Genomic DNA, 21103 nt, shown 5'->3' on the forward strand with positions numbered 1-21103 from the left:
AGGAATGCAAGCTAGATGCACCCCAGAAACTCCATGAAAAGCCACACTCATTCAGATGCACACAACAGAACTTTTTAATTGTTTGACCGACAGCAGGGTGTAGACAGAAAAAAGGCAAAAGCAAGGATTTTTCCATCAGAAGAAGCCAAAAGCCGATTTTCACCCTTCTAACTGTGCACAGCTGCATGTTGGAGCTAAAGAAACATTCACACGGGTTTAATCTTTCATGCCATTCTGCGACTTATACTAAATATGACTTGCACAAACTGTTATAAACAAACCAACACAGAATTGTCCTTCTTCACGTGTTTCCTCCCCCCCACCCCTTTTTTTCACCAATTTCGACTCCAGCCACTCCTCTCCACCAACTTGTTTTTCTCTCTCTCTACCTTCCCCCATGGCTGAGTCTGGCAGGGCCATGGGTTCAAAGACATGCACGCACCAGAATGTAGGTCAGCCATCGGTGCTGAGTTACCGATTAGAAACAGCTGTATGTTTGTGGGCCATTCTCTCTCTGTCTGTTTCTCTCTCTCTCTCTCTTTCCCTCTCTCTCTTTCTCTATTTGTCTGGTGCAGCTAGCAACCACTGCACAACCATACAGAGAAGCATATTCTCCCTGTTGCCCCAGGCTCTCAAGACTTTGCCTTTAGTTCCACTTTATTCCCATAAAACAAATGATAACTAAGGGAATCACAAGAACACACAGTCCTATCGCATAAATATGTAAACAGGCCATACTCATCAATGCTACATTACTAATCTCTGCAGAAACATCATGTGGGAGCATGGTTTGTGTTTTTCTCCTCTTTGTTGTTTGTGCTCTGATGAAAATTTCTACGTGAGTTTCGTTTTGGTCTGTTTCTCAGGGCAGTCTGGAATATCTGTGGTTTTGCCTATTGTTCTTGGATGAAACATTACTCAGCTGTTTCTCTTCTGTTTACACTGTAAAGGTTTTCACATTTTGTCACGGTAAACCACAAACTTCAGTCTATTTAATTGGGATTTCACATGACAGACCAAAACAAAGTAATGGATGATCTTGAAGTGGAAAGAATGTGCTTTTTTAAAAAAAATATATATTTTGAGTATGTAAAAATTTAGATATTTTGTAGAATGACTTATTGCTGCAACTGCAGCTGCAGCTCTTTTGGGGTATGTCTCAACCAGCTTTGATATCTAAAGATCAAATTTATCTAGATATTGAGAATTTCTCAATTTCTTAATTGAGAAATTTAGAAACTTCTCAATTGGGCAAGAATGGGCAAATAATCTTGCCCATTCTTTGTTGCCAAAAAGCTGAAGACTGTATAAAAATGATCTGTGTGAATACATTTAAAAGTTTTACCACAGACTTGGATTTAGGTCTTGGCTTTGACTGGGCCATCCTAACACATGCATATTTTTTGACGTGAAATGTTTCTTTCCACGATCGATCACATCCATGTTTTTTTAAGTTGCTAACAAAAACTGATCTGGAACAATGAAAAGCAAAACTACAACAACGTTGTTTGAACAAATAGAATCAAAGATATATAATTGTGGCATGAAGTTGGAGGAGTCCAACTATGCGCAGCATGACATGTTTTTCTGTCATTGCTGTCATTTAAAATTAGGCTGAATCCTCTTCCTTCCACTTCTTTGTGATACATTGCTGTGGGCTTGAGTATTGCATAAAATACCAAATGGAATACAGAGCACTATAACTGATATTTAGCTTAAAAAGTTGGATTGTTGGGATATTTTAACACTAACAGTGATTGTTTTGTGAGGCATTCATTCCACTGTCGCAGAGAAAAGAAGACAGAAGGAGAATGAAATGATTATGTCCATATGAAACTCTTGTAAAGATGTTTCAGTTGAATTTTCTTTCCAACTCTTTGACTGGGCCGGCACCTCAGCATCGCATAATACAAAATCAGTACCTTAGAGCTGATCCTGCAGGAGTGCCTGAAGGGCAGAACAATACACAGACAGCCAACAAACACACACACGCACACACGCAGCCCCACAGACAGCCTATATATATTACAAACTACGTCTGTGCAGACATGAACAGGACAATAGCTGACACACCGTGAGTCACACAGACAGGTAGTGGTGCGTGTGAGCAGGACCTTGATGAATGGTGGTAATTACAGTGGTGTTTTGTCTCTGACATTTGTCCCCTCCACACCCTTTGACCACTTGAGAGTGAGATGATGAAAAGCTTAACCTTGGCATTTAAACATTGTTGGTATTTACTCACACAAACATACGCACGGCTGATTAGGGGATTCACACATGTGTATCTTTTACAGGGATGAAAGAAAGCTAAAAGACTGCAAGGCAGAGTTTGTTTTGATTGTTTGTTGTACAATTTGTCAATTTTTATGTTTTGCTTAACGTACACTAACCAGAGACATACATTTTATTTTTGTTTTTGACTTTTTCAATGTGGAATACCTATACAACCAAAAATAGCAATGGGTTGTGTGCACATGTTAGAATATATTTTGTTTTGTCTTTGCTCATGCGATCAATAAGTGTACATATAGTCTCAAAATGGGCATCCTAAGCAGATAATCACTATGGAAGTGGCACCATCATGCTGTGGAGATTTTTCAGTTTTATTCAGTTTAAGTACAGTTTATGAAAGTGTACAAAGGTTTTATGGGAACTGCGGTAATTGGAGCATTTTAAGATGAACTTATAGTTCTCTCTTGCAGCAGGTATCTATTTGATCTGCTGGTCATGTGTCCCATATTATCATGGCATGAAATTAACAATTTACAATGAATGTCAAACAAATGTTTTGAGTGAAGGTCCCACCAGCCTCCAAACACAGGAGGCCATTCCAATATCATGACGTGCTTCATTTTTGGCATCTGGAAAAACTAGACATTTTGTTGAAGCAACCTTTTCGACTTAAAGAAGGTGATCCTCAAGAATGTATCTTGGGTGGAGGGCCCCTGCAAACTCAATACAAGGAAATGCACCGTCCCAAGTTACCACAACTCCAAAGATCAGAGGCTGGGGCACAACAGGGATTTGTAAACTCAGACATCCTGACAGGGATTCTCAGCAGGATGTCGGACAAATCCAGACCCACAAAACGCAGACTTCACTATGTTCTTTTGGTACTGTGATGGATATCCATACACCCCAATAGCAGAACCACATCCATTAGTGGATGGTCTGTCACCATCCAACCAAATGACTGGTTTGCATATTTAAAGGGCAGGATGTTTGTTGTTGGAGACCCGCTGTTTGAGTGTATGAATTAGCTTGAGTTCACCAGTTGCCATGGTCACGGATATGGTTGTTTTATTTGAACCCATTCAAACTCACATTCACACCAACCCAGCTGCCCCACCCCACCATTTCAGCCAAGGGGGGATTTGTTTTCCTCGATATTTAGCTACAAACAAAAACAAAACCAAACAGTGCAGAAAACACAGTTTTCACTTACACATTTCCTGAGACACAAGCAGATTTGTGTGCAGAGGCCTGAAACACTCATGCTTCAGCACTCCATGAGACATATGCAGCAGCAACATGATTCTCACAGTCATGCGGCTCTGAGCTTCTGAGGTGAGGGAGCATGTGACAGTTGTTCTGTCAGATGGCAACATGCAGGGAAAGGCCAGGAAACCAGGGGGGTTTCAAGTGCAGAAAATAGTTCAGGTTTTGATGCACAAATATACAAAGCTGAAAGACTCAAGGACACTTGAATAGCTTAAGCAGCCATGAGCTCAATGTGAAGGTCCAGGCTGATGGATATGGACATATGAGAGGGGCAGGAAGAAAGAGTGAGATTGGTTATATCTTTTAGCACCACTGCTAGCAAAGACCACAAATCCAACAAAACGCAGAAGAACACGACCCTTAAAATTTTCCCAAAATGTAGTCTCAGAGCATATGAAATTTGTATCTTGAAACATATAAACATATCATCCCAAACTGCCTAAAACATGTAATATAGAATTTTTGGTAACACTTAATTTGAAGGGGTGTGCATAAGTCTGACATGACAGTGTCATAAACATGACATAACACCTGTTATGAGCATGAAGGAGTCTTCATGAATGACTGTTGTCGTAAAGTGTCATTCGGTAAATAATGACACTTTTAGTGCAAAGTTGACACTCTTAATTGACTTTGTATGCAAATTTTCATAGAATTTTGCATTAAAAGGGCCGTTATTGACAGAATAATGCAAAGTTAACACCATTAATGGACTTTCTATTCAACTTTTAGTCAACTTCACATTAAAAGTGTCATTATTTACCGAATGACACTTCATGACAACAGTTGTAAGCATTCATAGGGACTCATTCATGTTTATGACACTGTCATGTCAGTCATGACATGACAGTGTCATGACTGTCATGACTGTCACTTTATTTGAAGTAACCTTCAAATAAAGTGTTGCCAAAATTTTTTTGACAACTTTTATATTTAGCTCTGTGAGTCACTGAAACCTCCCAAACCAATAACACATCATATGTGTGAACATAAATCTTTCTTAATTTGATTTCTCTTCAAATTAATTAGAAAACGATTTTCTAATCCCAAAAGCAAATTAAACAACCATATTTGAGTTAGAAAGACATTAACTACTTTATGAGGTGAACTTCAGTTTTAGTTTCACCCCTTGCCTTGTTGTTAGCTCTTACGCTAAAGTTATAAGGGATAGAAATGGGCTACGTTCATTTACTATAAATGGATTTTGAATGGTTGGAACATTACAGCCTTTGAAAGACGTCAAAAGCAGAGACTTTTGAGGGGTGCAGTGGAAAACAAAGTAGGAGAAGCTGCACTGGCAGTTTCAGTCACAAACGTAAAATAAACAAATTCTGTATTGCAAAAAAATGAACACGTTTATGTCTGTTTTTAACTGTTTAAAAATATTTTGTTTGACTGCTAGCTATTCTTAGTAAGAAAAGAAAAGGAGAAAAACCATTACATCAGAAATAAAATGCTACTTTAAAATATACTGATATAGTTTCATTTAAAATAGAGGAAAATAGCAAAAAACATAGTCAAAAAAATGTACAAAAGAGAAAAATAAAGTTTTGCTATAAAATGTGTATTCTTCTCAAACAGCAGTTGGAAATTTCACACTCTTCCTGAATTAAGTGGTAAGCTTTAGGGAAAGACATCAATACAGGAGTAAATAAATGTCTGGGTAACTTTAAGGAGAGTCAACTATGTCCTGTTTCTCCATTGTTCACAGTTTTCTCACATCTCTTACATCATTTTCTTGCAAAAGAATTCACATACATGAAAACGTTTACAAAGCTGAGGTTGTGAAGGATAGAAATGAACCATGTTCATTTATTGTAAGTGGAGTTTATAATAAACTCCACTTATTATTGTAATATAACTACAACAAATAGAAAGACTGTAAATATTTTTGCAAGATTCTGTGTGTGTAGAGTATTCTTTTCTCTTGATTTGTTTGCATTTTGTTAAGTTACAAACACAAACTTCATCGTGTGTTTGTAACTTAACACGACAGGGATTAGAGGAAAATCACTGTTAAAAGTTTGTTGTTGTAATGTGATTGCCTCTGGTGTTTATGTTCTTGTTTATTTTGAGGTTTTTTCCTGATATTTCTGGCTTTTTATAGTCAATAAAGATTTTGCCTTGTTAATTTCTTTCTGCTGTTCATTATTGTTGTTATGCTTTCACCATGTACGATTATTCCCCTTGTGTTTATCTCATCACGTCTTTCCTTTTACACATTTCTTTTGTTCTTCCATATGTTCATTTTGGTTTGTTCTATTATCAGTCTTTTGCCCTTTATTTTGTTTCTTTCCCTCAGTGTTCCCCGCTCACTCCTTTTCCACAGCTCTTCAACATTCCCCTGGTTAGACTCACCTGCTCCCAATTTCACAACATGCCCTCCATATTTAAGCTCCCTGCTTTCCTTTGTTCACTACTCACTTCTTTAATTTCCTGTTCCTGTTGTATTCAAGAATTTATCCTTAACAATATATCCCATTTTTGAAAAGACTCAACAAAAAAGCTAAACAAGTGTAGCATTAAGTTAATGTCTGCTTGAGTTATGATACAGTTGGATCTTAGACTTGTGTGGACACACTTAGTCTTACAGTTTCAAGCTAGATCCTTGGTACTTCGCTGGTACGTCACTAATTCTGACTCACAGGACTCTTCCATGGGAGGGATCATGGAACATGTCACATGATTTAAGCGACTGAGACTTGTTGATGTGGCAATGTGGCATATTGCATTAAGCTAATTTTAGATTCCACTCATCCATTACTTTTATAGGTACAACTTGTTAGTCCCTTCAGAACTGTCTTAATTCTTTGTGGTCTAGATTCAATAAGGCTTCAGAAACATTTCGCAGAGATTTTGGTTCACGCTGAAACGACGGCATCGTACACTTGGTGCAGATTTGCTGACAGCACATCGGCATTATCTACCTGACGTTTTACTGTTTTATTTGTGACAAGAAGTTTTTCTTAAACTTAGATAAAATAAACCTGAAGTATAGGGATATGAAGCTCCAGTTTTTTTCTCAAAAGTGATATATTGGATTGAGATCTGATGAATGGGTAGACCACTGCAGTACAGAAACCAGTTTCAGATTATTTGAGTTTTACGATAGGATGCACTATTCTGGGAGATGTTACCATTATAAAATAGAAACAATGTGATCATAAAGTGATATGATCAATACTTAGGTAGGCTGTGGAGTTTAAACAATCATTTAGTTGGTACTGAAGCAGGGTTGACAAGAAAATATCTCCTAGACTATTAAACCATGACCAGTAGGATGGATCCATGCTTTCTTGATAATTTCACCAAATTCTGTTCCAACCATCTGAATGTCACAGCTCAGTTTGAACTCATACAACCAGATGACATTTTTCCAGTCTCGTTGGTGACCCTGTGCGAACTGTAGTTTCAGTTTCCTGTTCTTAGCTGACATGAGTGACACCTGATGGGATTTCGCCTCTATGTTTGAAAGTACATGTATTGTGTAGGTGTGGTATGTTATTCCACATACTTTGGAGTACTGTTACTTTTTAATAATTTTTAAGCATTCAGCGCATTCTCCTCTGCATTCTGAAATCAACAAAAAGAATTTCTCCACACAACTGTCGCACATTTTTTGACCATTGTCTGAAAACCTGGTAGTTGTTTGTGAAAATGCCAATAGATCAACCGGTTCTGAAGCTCTTATACCAGCCACCTGTAGAAACAATCATGTTAAAAAATAACCCAAATCCCCTTTTATGATGGCTCTGTTTGAACTTAAGTCATATTTACCACCTTTAGACGTCCAAATGCATTGAGTTTTTGCCTTGTGATGTGCTGATTTTCTGTTTATGTTGGCAACAAAACAAGCAGTTATATTTAATAAAGTAGCAGATGACTGGACTGTCTGAACTGTACTTGTGGCCATATAAGAAGAATCATGCAGATCTGTTTATTGCTGTCAAAACTGTTTGGCACTCATCAGCTCAAACACATATGAGATCTTGCTTTCAGTTTTCGCATTCATCATCTTATCTCGTCATGTCTTTTATTTGGATCACACACACTTGGAGTGTAAACGTTTTAATTTCTGATCTTTTTATTGCAATAAGTTTGTAGACGTTTCATCTTCTTGCCTCACTTTAGTTGGGTCGTGACATATAAACTGTAAATAAGAAAAGTGTTTTTCTAATCTTGATTCTGTAGACAGAAAATATAAAAGCTAGTTTATGGACTTTTGACCCACGTGTGGAGTTACACGGGAAGTAACTGGATAAATCTTGATAACACGTGGAACAAAAACATTGGAGAGACTGCAGCAAGGAACTTTGACCCAAAAGGCATCTGGAACATGGTGCTGGGTGCTTTTTGACAATGAGCTTGTCAGTGATCAATCAGTGTCAACAAGAAAAACACCTTCTCGAGGCTGCAGTTCAAGTAATAGCTTAAGCGGCAACAATAGTGTCATTCTTCACCAATAAATTCCAATAAAGTATCAACCTTCATTTGGGTTTTTTGCTCCTTTCACCCAAATGTAGCTGCAACTATTTATGTCTCTACAAGCTTCGCCTATTCTTCTTTGCTAAATAACTCAAGTTCGGTCAGATTGATGGAGAGCCTCTACATAGTATAATTTTTAGGTCTTGCCACAAATTCAGAGATGCATTTATGCCTGAACTTTGGTTAATTTTAACAAATGAACATGCCTTGATCTAAAACATTAGACCATAGCTCTGGCTGTATGCTTAGGGTCATTGTCCTGCTGGAAGGTGAACCTCAATCACAGCATCAAATCTTTGGCAGGATCTTATAGGTCTTCTTCCAAGGTTGTCCTACATTTTCCTCACATCAATTCCCCAAATCATGATGCTGCCACCACCATGTTTCACAATGTCAGTTGCATCTTCAGGGTGTTTTGCAGAGGTAATTTTCATAGAAAAAACAGTTTGCACATAGTCTAAACCTTTCCAGTTTCTCCGCTGAGCAGGTCACCATTGTCCCCAAGGTTACTGTGTCCCCTACATGGTGGTGGCAAACTGCAAACAGGATTTCTTATTACTTCAATAATAGTTTTTTTGTCTCGTGACACTCCATGTGGCCAGATTTGCATAGTGCCCAATAGCAGTAGAGAGATTGTTCTACCTGATATGTGGATCCCTGCAGCTCCTTCAAAGTTGCTATAAGCATCTTGGTGGTTCAAACCAAACAAAAAAAAAGACATTGTAACATGACAAAATGTGAAACAGTTTAATAAGTATGAATACTCTTATAATGCACTGTAAGATGTAAAAGGAGAAACAACTCAGGATAGAGCACTTTCAACAAGTAGGTCTGTTTTATCTTGGACAACCTCTGGCGAAGACACTCATTGAATCACAAACCACTCTGCTAAGTGACTACATTTACAGAAATGTTGGACGATTAAAAGTAAAGAATAACCAACCACTTTGGCATCTTTCCTCTCCTTGAACCACCACTGCCAACTTATAGCTGTTGAAACCTCTTTATGAACCATTTGTTAAACCACCACCAAAGTGACAGAGAAGCAACACACTGGAAGGCTTTGCTTCATTTCCTGAGAGAACTTGACACTTTGAAATGAACTCCATAGAAGTGCAGTTAATGAAAGTGAAGAAAACATATGTTGCTGATATCGTTTGCTTGTTGTTTTGCGCCACACCCCCATCTTCATTGGGCCACATCAGGTTTTTATGAGCTCCACTAAACTTTTCAGTTCTATGCTCCTACGGTAATTACAGCAGAAGGTTTACAGCAATCAAACTTCATTGTAGTTTGATGACGTTTGATGAAATTTGATTTGCATTATGAAGTTTGATTTTGAATTGAGTGGAAACAGCAAATGTTTTTATTTTCACTGTTGACTTTTTGATTTAGTTTTACCACACTTTATATTACTACAAGAAAGCTTTTATGTAAATCAAACATAAAATATATCTAAGAATATAAACTGCTTATTTATCGGTTTCTTAAAAATGTGATTGCATTTGATTTAATAGCCTTAATAGCTTCTCTTTCGCTATAATCTTTTTTTGTTTTAATGGATGTTATACTCTTATCATTCTAACAGATTTGGCCATGGCTGATCTGTGACATGAACGCCATTTGTCAAAAGAAAAATGCTGCCAGTGTGTCAAGATGTTTGGCCAAGATGGACGTTGGACAAAGGAAAAGGAAGAGACAGCGAGGAGAGAGTAGTCATTTGGCTGCACAGGCCTGGGGCATTTGTGTAGTACAAGGCCTGAGCCACTGTGATCACAGAGCATGCAGATGATAAGTCTATAAATAGAAAGAATGGAAGCAGGAGGGACAAAAGCTATTTCCTTTGTAAAGCAATGCAAAAGAATAGCTAGTGCTGGAATGGATAAGTAAGAACCACTTGAATGAGTTGTGACTGTAATGAAATAAAACACCCTGCATTTCAAAAGTATTCACTCATCTTTTAAACCCTTTTTCATTTTATCAGGCCTTTTTGTGAAACACTACTGTAGATTCCCAGCTGGATTTAGGTTTGGACTTTAACTGGACCATTCTGATACATGAATATCCTTTGATTTACGCCATTGCTTTGTAGCTCAATGTTTGGAGTTGCTGTCCTGTTGGAAGGTGAACCCTACCACCCCCCTCGACTCTCTCAACCCCTCATGATTGCCAGGGTTGACAAGAGCTCAATCCAGTCCCATCAACTCTGAACAGCTTCTCTGTCCCTGCTGAAAATTGCATCCCCACGGCATCAGACTGCCACGTCATGCTTCACAGTGAGGATGATGTGTTCAGGATGATGTTTTCTGCCAGATAAAGAGTTTTGCATGTAGGTCAACAAATTTAATTGTAGATTCCTCTGAGTGGAGCACTTTATTCTACATGTGTGCTGCATGTCTTACTCAGCCTGTGTCAAACTTTCAATATGTTTAATATGTTTTTCTTTTATCAGCATGACAATCTCTCAAGCAGTGACGTGCGGTGAGGTTCATAGCTGGTGAGGCACTGACGTCATCAGAATCAGATTTGCAAATAGATGCATAGATTGACAGCAGTTTACAGGTTATGTTTCACTTCTGCATCCTTACACATACAAACTGTAGCTCACAAAACACACATTTCCTTAAAAAACAAAACAAAATAAATGTTATTACTGTCTTACCTTTACTTATAAATGAAGTCCATGCGTCGCTCCTTCTGCACAAAAACATCCGTCACTTTGCGATAGAAGTCCTCCTTATCTTCCTTCAGTTTTAAAAGTCTCTCTTCCACTTGAGAAAACTTTTTTAGTGTTGTAATGTAGTCATCCATGTCGAAAGTCGGGATAAGCGAGAGGAAAAAAATCACTATCGCTATTATAATCTATCGCTGCACTTGACTTGCTTCCCGAATCGTTTAGCCTAGCTCGCTGTCACTTACTCGGCAGTTGAGGAGTGAACAAGACGAACGTCTGGGATCTTGAGCGCCCCCTGCCATGAGGCAAGAGAACTGCCTGCCTCACCTCGAACCTGTTCTCTGCCGTTTATAATCGCTCATTACACGAAACACGTTACACAAACACAGTTGGTGCCAAAAAGCACTGTACATTATATACATAAGCTAAATTATTGGAAATAAGTTAAATTTGTTTAAACCATTTTATTGACGCCGTACAGCAACATGCTCTCTCCGCTTAGCAGCCAGCGCAGAGCCAGGGGTTGCGCAATCCAAGGTGAGGCAGAGCTCGCTGCTGCCTCACCGGCATCGCTTCCAAGCATTTGAATGGGAAAATAAGAAAATTCAGCGATTTTGAACAAATAAAAATCGAAATTGGTGAAGCTACATGAAAAATAAATATTTTTTAGTACAAACCACTGGATGAATATAACAATTGAAATTACTTTATGATTATATATTTTCTTTCTTTCCATGATGGCTGGTGAGGCACTGCCTCACCTGCCTCCCCTGACCGCACGTCACTGCTCTCAAGTCTTCCAAAGAAGTCAGACATGTGGAGTTGACAGGTAATACCCATCCTGCCGACAGATTCTCCCAACTGGGATGTAGGTCTTTGCAGCTCCTCCAAACCTGGACACTTGGTCACTTGGTTGCTTCTCTGAGTAATACTTTCTGTTGCCTAATTCTTCTCTACAGCTGTTTCCCTGGCCTGTCTGCTATATTCATTGGTCTCCATGGTGCTGTTTGCTCTAAAAAGTACTAAAGTACTAAAAACCCCTGAGGATTTCATAGAACAACTTCATTTATACCAACACTGAAGTACACACTCTACTTAGTAATTAGTTTACCGTGAAGGCAACTGGTTTGAGATGGATTTTATATAGGGGTAGTGGAGTAAAGCAGGGTGGTTAAAACTGCACGCCATATTTTGAGATTTTTTATTTGTAAATTATACTCAGTTATGAAGATGAAAGTCCTGCAATAAAATTGGCTTACAATCTTTTGATCAGTCCAGGGAAAACAATGCAAAAGTGACATGCAAATGCCAGCATGAAAGTAAAATCCAGGTCATGGATCCAAAATGTGGATAATCATGCAACTGCCATTTATCACAAGGTTTTTGCTGATTCTTACATCTTTGTTGCTTTCCAAGTATGGTGTCACTGAACAATTACTGTAAACGCAGCAGTAGAAAGCCACATATTTCTTCTGAAATTAACATCAGTGACTAGTCAGAGGAAACAGAACTTCCAAAACAGAAGTGACTATGCGCTCATTATGATAAATGCTCGCTTGCAGAAAAGATCCTCTCCAGGTTCAGGTTAACGCACATGCACGGATATGCATAGAGATGGCAATGGGTTCTTACAAGGTCAAACAAGTATTACACTGGTTAAGTGCATGTTTCATGTGCCTCAGTGAACTTGTGGCTTCCTTCCATCAGACTGTAGTTGTAAAGAGTGTCCTTGCACATGTGAGCACATGATAAGAGCGCGGTTCTACTGTCATGACTTTCTCATATTTTACCCATAAGGACAGTTGTGATATACAGGCAAAAACGCAGCATGAGGTTCAACAGAAGAAAATTCATTAGTTCATTTGTTGTGAAGCAAGTGAGTTTTACACCATGTCTGATTTAATTCTTACTACGATTCCTCAATTATGGAGAGCCATTCCAGCCAAAATTAAATTTGGCTGAAACGGCTCTCCATATTCAACATGATGCAAATAGAGCTAGAGAGACAGAAACTTAAATATAGCTTGATCAGCAGTTGAATGTGGTTTCTGCATGGCCTGAGCTTGGTGAACCAAATACTAGTTTAGTTTTGATAAAGGCCAAGCAACTCAAAACACCTGCATCCTGGACATCACTGCAGGGAGGCTGCATTTCAGAAATCCTCTAAACAAAAAAATGTGAAACATTCTCCACAAATTAAAACATTATCTTCTACTGAGAAATTAACTGTGTTAGATAACACAATGCAAAAGTACTAATAGCTCTTGAACATTTTATCGGCACAAATTTTGAATTGTACTTAAATTTTTTTTCTTGTGCTAGATTAGCACAGATTAAGACATTATAAAATAAAGAGTACTATACATTTTTACACTTAAAGATCTGAAAAGTGTGCATTTGTATTCAGAGGCCTCCTGATTCAATGTTCTATCTACCCATTCACTAAAATTACAGGTAATCTTTTGTAGTTTGTCACTACCTGCTTTGCATGTCGAGAAACTGAAATGTGTGCCAGTTCTTGTTTGCAAAATGGATGAATAGTTTCTGTGAACATCATTTTTAAGTTCCGCCATAGATTTCTAAATTAATTTAGGTCCAGGTAATTTTCAAACAGGACATTTAGCTAAGCCTTTTCGTTGTAGCTCTGTTTGTTTGTCCTGCAGGAAGTCAAAACTCTGCCAACATCTCAAATCTTTCACACCCTTGGCATGTTTCTATTCTGTTTTAGAGGTTAATCCATCTTCGGCACAGTTCTCCCCTGTCCCTTCTGAAGAAAAGTTTGTTCGCTAATGTTCTCTAACAAACCTCTGAGGCCTCCAGAGAACAGCTGTTATAAAATTATACACAGGCGGATTAGATTAGCAATTGGTTACACCTGATTTTAATGAGGGGTAAAAGGGTAAAAGAGGGCTAAATACAAACTCATATCACACTTTTCAGAGTTCCAGCAGTAAAAACATTTTATTATCACGCATCATTTCCTTCCAATTTGTAATTCCACTTTCTGCTGGACTATTAAAAATAAATAAATATAAATCTATTGATCTTTGTGCTAGCAGAGTAGAGAAAAAAGAGCTCTTCATGAGATCATTTATGCAAATGAAAGTGTTGCAAACTTATCATCTAGACATACAGTATCATCTGTCTTGGTGTGGCAGCTAACAGTTGTGAACAGCTTCACATATTTTAGGTGGTTCTTCAGTTTGCACATCACTCTTGTTAAACTTGCTGACATCAGCAGAACTCCAAAGCCACACACTAACTTACAACATAACTCAATATTCTATCTTGCTGTATGGGCCCCATGAGGATCTCATGTGTCGCATAACACCAAGAGCATACAACATAAATGGTGTTTGTGGTCCTTGGGGACGTCATAATTCAAGCTGAGAGTCACTTCCTCATTCTGATGTGTGTTTTCTTCAGAATGCAGTCCAACACATATCTCACTTCTAGGATTAGAAACTGCCTGCCATGCGCATAAAAAAAACTGACATTTGCAAACCTCTTGAAATTCATAACTCCTCTATTTCTGCAAAACCTCTGACACTTTTCTTTCATGCTTAGCTGGTGATGGATGGGGTAGAATTTTCGACTATCAAATTCAATTTCAAGAGCTGATCTCTGTCACATGATCTCGATTGACACATGGGTCATGAATCATGACTGCAGACCTAAGACCTAAAACGAAAAGTAGCGTAGTAGTAAAAATTTGACTGTTATGAAAGCTTTTTTTTTATTATTTTTTATTTTTATTTTTTTTTTACAGTTTTGTGTACAATTAAAAGGAACATGTGACTAAAGCATCAAATTATGATGAAATTTGAATATAGTCATAGACTGTTTGCCTTTCAGTAGCAAAGAGAAATGGCTGTCATGTCATTTTCCCCCTTAGGGAATATGAACAGGCATCATGATCTATTTTAAATTAATGTCAAGTGGCTTCTGACTATGTATCTGTGAGTTTTCAGTTGGATAATGTTAAAAAAATATATATGGCTACATCAACACCCTGTGAAATGTTTTAGAAGATAGTCCTGCTCTGTTGGTAAAGAGGTTGTAAAAAATATGACAAGGTGGTTAGCAATACTGTTACTCCCCCACCCCATGACCCAATTTTTTTAAAATGCTTAAATGAAGGTTGAGTCTTAATTTTTCAGGGTACAATTTGCTGTTGTAATTAAAAAAACGTATTTATATTGAGGCTTTTTAAATACCTGAATTTGTGCATTAAAAAAAGTTCTTATAGTGCATTCATGCTATCGCATTTATTAAAAGACGAGGCATGAACAAACATATTTAAAAAGAACTGTGTGTTGCAATGGTGCTTTATCTTCAACTTGGTGTAATGGGCCCAGCTGAAGACTTTCAGGATGACTTGTACAGGAAATAAAGACAAAACATCATCCGTGTGACTGATATCGTGTGTCATGCCACACGATATATGACTGAAGTATAATTGAGCCTTTCTGACTGAACAAATGCCGTTTATTCCTCGGCCAAAACGCAGAAACCGTACTTCGAGAAGTTGTCTCACTTTGGAAAACCAAAACAACATCCAAGTTCAACTATATGAAAAACACCCTCTTTCTCATTAGCCAATCAGACGCTTCCACACAGAGTAGCAAGCCAATGAGCAGCGAAAAAGGCGGGCACTAGCGGCTGTTGCTAGGGCATATCGCCAATGACTTCACTCAGTTAAGCCAATGACATCGCACAGAGGACTTTCATTGGCGTAGACGCGCCTCAGGGAGGTTTTCTGATTGGATGGCGGTGTAATCAGTTGGTTTCCTGAGTTTAGGTGCTGCTGTTACTGTAGTTTGGAGTCGTCAGGACTCAGAAGTGAACGTAGCAGCGTTTGGGCTCCGCTGAAGAACAGCTTTTATTTTTAAACCTCATTCCATTATTTTATGAATTGTACATTTGTGTAGATAGATATATATTTTTTTCTATTTTTTTAAAGAACACCAAGACCCGGAGAAGATGGAACTGAATTCTCTTTTAATTTTGCTGGAGGCTGCAGAATATTTGGAGAGACGAGACAGAGGTATTTAAAGCTGAAGTGACAGGCATTTATTTAAAGGAGTTGTTTTGTGACATGTTAAATTAGGTTCGATGCTTCTGGGTTTTAACACATACCCTGCCTTCAGTGCAGGTATGATGTCACTTGTTTCTCAATGGGACACAGACAAGGCGATGGGTACAAAGTGGACCCAGAAACATGATGTGCCACAGAAAGAATGATGTAATCTAATTTTATAGAGATACGACTTGTTTATGTCTTGTTTAAATATATGAAAACGGGGTTTAAAGCAGTTATATTAAAAATATGGGTTATTGTGCACTCTACCTTGATATAAAAATGTTTGTACTAATGGATTATTTCTTGAAAGCATTTAGCCATAATATCAATTTCACGTTTTCCTGTATTGACTGGCTAACAGTAAACTAACATTTCATTATTTATTGTTTTATGTGTGTCCACAGAGGCAGAACATGGTTATGCGTCTGTTTTACCCTACAGCAGTGACTTTTCCCGAAAGAAATCGAAAGCCACACCAATTTCCAGAAAAGCTCAGAACAATAGGTAAATATGTACCAATATGTCTTGCCTTCACGTGCCATGCCATTGTCAACTCTAGCGGTGCATAAGCAGCCCTTCTGGTATCTAGGTGTGGGTTGGGATCGGTGTGTTTTGGTCTCTCCAATCAACAGTGCCACGCGTACACTGTCAACTCTGCTGCCTCTGTCTGTTTCTGTGTTGCCCTCCCCATGCTGAGAGAACCGGAGAGAGAGAAAAACACACGCACACCCGACATGCATTTAACCTTTCGTTTCTGCAGCATGTCTCACACAGCTTGTCGTGCTTTCACCTGGGTTAAAATGTTATGTTTTTCATGCGGCTAGAGTGTTTTGTGTGGTGTGTCTGGTTGCAAAATGAAAGTCCTGCAAAAGAAAAACAGAGAGAGTGACAGAGGGTCGCATTTCAGGAACTGCAGTCCTGCACTTTCTTCCCACACTCACCCAGAACACAAGAAGGTTGTTGTTGTCCTCATGTTTTTTGATTGAACCGTCAGTATTTAAATGTTTTTTTTTTTTTTGGTCAGTTCTCCGCTGAACGACCTCTCCTGCTTAGAAAACACATCCTCAACATGTTCTACTGAACTCAACACAAAACAATTTGCAGGTTTCAGTTTTGATTCAATTTTACTTTATGATTTCTAACTTGTTAGATAAATGACTGAAGGTTAATACCTAACCTTTCTCAGAATAGCTCTGCGTTCCCCACTTTGTGCCAACTTTGCATTGTAGTTTCATGCCTTCCTATTTATTCCCATGTGGGTTTGCATATCACCTTATTTATCTTAGTACTTTTTATAGGCTTATTCTAATTTTATATTAAATGATATTTTTAATTATATCATTAGAAATATCATATTGTTAATGCTATAATTAAAAATATTGTTTTTTAATTAAAAATAATATTTTTAATTACACATGACAAATTACAATTGTCATGTGTAATTCTGACCCCTAGAGACCCCAAGATAATTCTGAGTGACTTCCTGCTAGTAAATATTACCCTGTTGGAGTCATACAGCCACATTTCCTTATAGCGGAGCATGAGTAGATTATAGAAGATTATTTTAAACCGATGTTTGTCAGTGTGTACAAATCTCCCAGTAGTAATTCATAGTCGGTACAAAATGTCCTGCTGAGATCAGCACTATTTGGTGCATAAAAAAGTTGTGTATCAAGTGACCTAACCTACAGAGATACGAAAGGGCAAAATCATGAACACTCACCCAAAATAACCCTGTTTTATTTGGAATATTTCCTGATGGTAGCAGAATTTAGAAAACTACTTTAAATCATTGGTCATCAGAGTGGGTACTCATTATTTCCAAGGAGGAAACGAGTTGGATCGTGATTGGCAAAAAAGATCCCGTGGAAGTTAATTCCGCTTATTAGAAAAGATTTAAATCTGCAAAGTTTTTGAAATGGTGATGGTGTAATGTGACAATCAACCCCTGAGGTCTGAATCAGTTTACCGTTGCCAATTCTTTCCCAATAATTTGTACCATTTCATTCCCACATACTCCCATTTATACCTATCAACAACCATTACAAACCCAAATATTTACCAGTTAGATGAATGTATTTCTCTTGGTAGTATTACTGATTGTCGTTCTGATCACCGCGTGGATTACTCGACTCTTATGAAATGTAAGAGATTCCGTCCTCTGATCAAACTTACGTTTTGCAACTCTGAGTGACGTCCAGATGACTTCAAGTAAACTAGTGTTTTTAAATAATCGGTGTGGGTACAAAACATCCCTGATATGGGTTCGAATTGACACAAGACTGCAAAAGTACAACATGGTATCGGTGCAAATTAATCTGAATCCACCTTAAATTATAGGTCATGTACAGTTGCAGGTGCCTGCAACCATAACATCTTTAAAATCTTTGTTTAGCTTGACACTGGAAACATACTTATGACTAATTATAAGCAGGTAATATTTTACCAGCAGGATATAACACTCTGAACATTTCACTAAACTTTAAACCATCACCACATTTGTATTAGATAGCTATTTACAGAGAAGCTTATAACCATTTACACAGGAAATGTAGGACGGAGGCAGTGTGCTACTGATGGTCATCCAATGTGAAACTCATACTGATAGCAGAACATGTTAAACTTTTTTGGTCAAAGTAAAGAAAAAATTAGGCAGTGTAGTTATTTTTCAATAGTTTTTTTTTTTTACCAGTTTTTTTTTATTTCCTAACTTTGTTGTAACTGGGTTGGAAATTCTTTACTTGTGTCATTAGTGATGCGCAATCTCCCATCTCCATTTTCAGATATAAATTATTTGTTTCTCACTAAACAATCATCCAGTGAAAATGTAAGAATGACTTAAAGGTTTGTAAAATAGTGCTTGCATCAACGTTTGAAATTTTTGACATACAAGCCTCCTGGCCCCACTAGGTTTGGTTCTCGGGTTAATCAAATCTGGATTAATAATTTTAAAAAAAAGTTTATTACTGCTGGATAAATGCTGCAAAAATCTTAAATTACTATTTTTACATGCTGACAAACGAATTTTTACATGTGACAAACCACAGCTTACTTGAAATGAAACTTGAGTCATTGATCGGGTAATAAATCCTGTAAGCTCGTGTTGCTAAAAACAGAGTTGTCACAACAGATTGGGCTTCCCTTCATTTATGTCTGCAAAATGTATTGCATCATGTGGATACACACCCTCAGTAGGAGACTAATCTGGATTTTCTTTGTAACTATATGCATTTTTCGAAACTTATTTGAACCTGGTGTGTAATAGTGTATTTATTTGGTCATTAACTATACCTTTTAGTCTGGATAAGTTGTCACTGTCTAAGGGAATTTGTATGATTGATATTTTTGTTAGTGCAATTAAATGCTGTTAAGATTTTTTTTAAAAGTTGATATGTTAAATAGTTAGTAAGTAATTTCACAGTAGCAAACTACGCAGCGGGTGATTGGTTGAGGTTAAGAGCTAATATTTGGTTTTAAGTTTTGTAAAATTGAAATGATACTTCAAGTTCACCCAGTTCCTACCACATTCTGTTGATCTTACTAGGAAATGCATCCTTTCAATAAACGGGTGAATGATGAAAAGGGAGTGCGGATGTGTGTGCTGGGTGTGGTGGCCCACACACATACCTGTGGAACGAACCCACGCCCACTGAGTTTGAGGACTAATTTTCACTCCATCTCAATGTGACTGCTCTTAATTAAAACTCTCCTCCATTGTTTTTATGCATGGGCAGGACCTTCAAGTTAGAGTGTGGACCTGAAGAAAATGTAACATTAATCAGGTCTAAAAGAATTTAAAAAGATGGTAGTTTTGGGAGAATTACGGGTGACATGTCTCTGAGTCTGTTCTCGGAGAATAAGCAAAATAATATTTCACATGTACATATAGCAAGAGGCAGTCCCCACTGAGTGTCTTTTAAATTAACGCTGTGTTTTGGCTTTTACTAGTTTCTGTTTCACTGAGACTCCTCTGTATTACACTGACATATAAATAGTCATATAAAAAAAGAGCTTTATTTTCAGCCTTGAATTCCTTCCTGTGAGTAGGGAAATGTTCAGGGGATGGCCATTGCTGTGTTACTTCCTTCTAAAAACTGACATAGGACATCATTGGTTTTGCATGCCAGACACCGTGCTTTTACATAACATGTAAAAATGTGTGGTTTAACCTGTGGGTGGGAGCATTCCCTTTCTCCTCGCGATTTCCTGCTTGGGCCTCGTGCTTTGACTGGGACATTTTCCTCCAATTTGTACATCTTTCAATAACACAACTTCCTCCGTGCTGGGAGCGAAGCTCTTTGTCTGCCTTCTTAGATCTGCAGCAGTGTGACATCCTGTGCTCTTTCTGGGATGATATTGTGCAGACTGGTCAGCCGTAACCCTTTCAACACGTCTTGTTGTTGCGGTACAGCTGTGGGAACCACTGCTTCCGTGAGCTTGGCGGGGGTTGGGGGGAAGCTCTAGGGTGGTGGAAAGTCTGAAAAGGGCTTGTTGTCAGTCTGGCCCCTTTTGTTGTTGCTGTTTTTGTTTTTGTTGCCACGGTATCCATGACGCCCTCATGAACGGAGGGCCTGTTTCGGTTGCCCTCCCGGCTGCCTGCGTGTCATATCGGGGGGGAGTCTCTCCTTGGAATAGCCCATACGCTGAGGAATTCTGCACCGTCTGAAGCCTCCAGACGTCTGAGAGGGTTTTTTATTCCGTGTCCTTCGGCGCTGATCGGCCATCATGCAGAAACTGCAGCAGTGCGTGCAGCAGTGCATGCGGTGTCACAGATCCCTCGCTCTGTGAGGAACAGCTCAGCTGAGCTCTCCCTGCATTTTATCTTTGCAGCTATTCTCCATAATTGAAAAACACATTTTAAATTTGAAGCTCTGCTTTTAGAATGGTAGTTAAAAGTTTAGAACTTTACATATTTCTGTCATGAAGCTTTGTAGAAAGCTCTCCAGCTACACTAAATTGTTCCAGCTTCGTAAAGCGGTAGCAGTAAAAATTGGTGAGAATTTGCAGTCAGCAGGGGTGTGACCCTCTGCTGCAGCTGGACGTCTCTCCTTGTAAGTGTCGATCAGTTTTCCACTTCAGCTGCAAGGCAAACAGAACAGCTTTGGTTGTAGTGTGAGCTGTTTACTGCATGTCCTTAAAACGTTTTACTTACTTCATTACTTACTTAGCAACAATTCCCTCATCCGATTTAAGATTTGTTGTCAAAAACCATGTCGTTTGCTTAGGCTCATGTTCCTCTTATATGACCCACTTTCTGTTGATATTCTGCTCAGGGCCAGATGTGCTGCCTTCTTCCTGCCCAGTTTGTTCTCATCGTTTGATGTAGCAAATCAGAGCCACAGCATCACATTTTGGCT

At 38.3% G+C, this 21103-nt stretch overlaps 1 protein-coding gene across 1 annotated transcript in view; it reads left to right on the top strand.

Moving 5' to 3' along the window:
* The first annotated feature begins 15466 nt into the window (after nucleotides 1–15466).
* The window catches only part of mxd4 (MAX dimerization protein 4), a 32733-nt gene continuing 27096 nt past the window's right edge, over nucleotides 15467–21103 (top strand). Inside the window, exons 1-2 of the mRNA XM_005807170.2 lie at nucleotides 15467–15710; nucleotides 16151–16250. Of these exons, the coding sequence (XP_005807227.1) occupies nucleotides 15647–15710; nucleotides 16151–16250 (164 nt within the window). The 5' untranslated portion in view covers nucleotides 15467–15646. The remainder of the gene's footprint in view (nucleotides 15711–16150; nucleotides 16251–21103) is intronic.

This window comes from Xiphophorus maculatus, chromosome 5, assembly GCF_002775205.1.
Source record: "Xiphophorus maculatus strain JP 163 A chromosome 5, X_maculatus-5.0-male, whole genome shotgun sequence".
Classification (NCBI taxonomy): domain Eukaryota; kingdom Metazoa; phylum Chordata; class Actinopteri; order Cyprinodontiformes; family Poeciliidae; genus Xiphophorus; species Xiphophorus maculatus.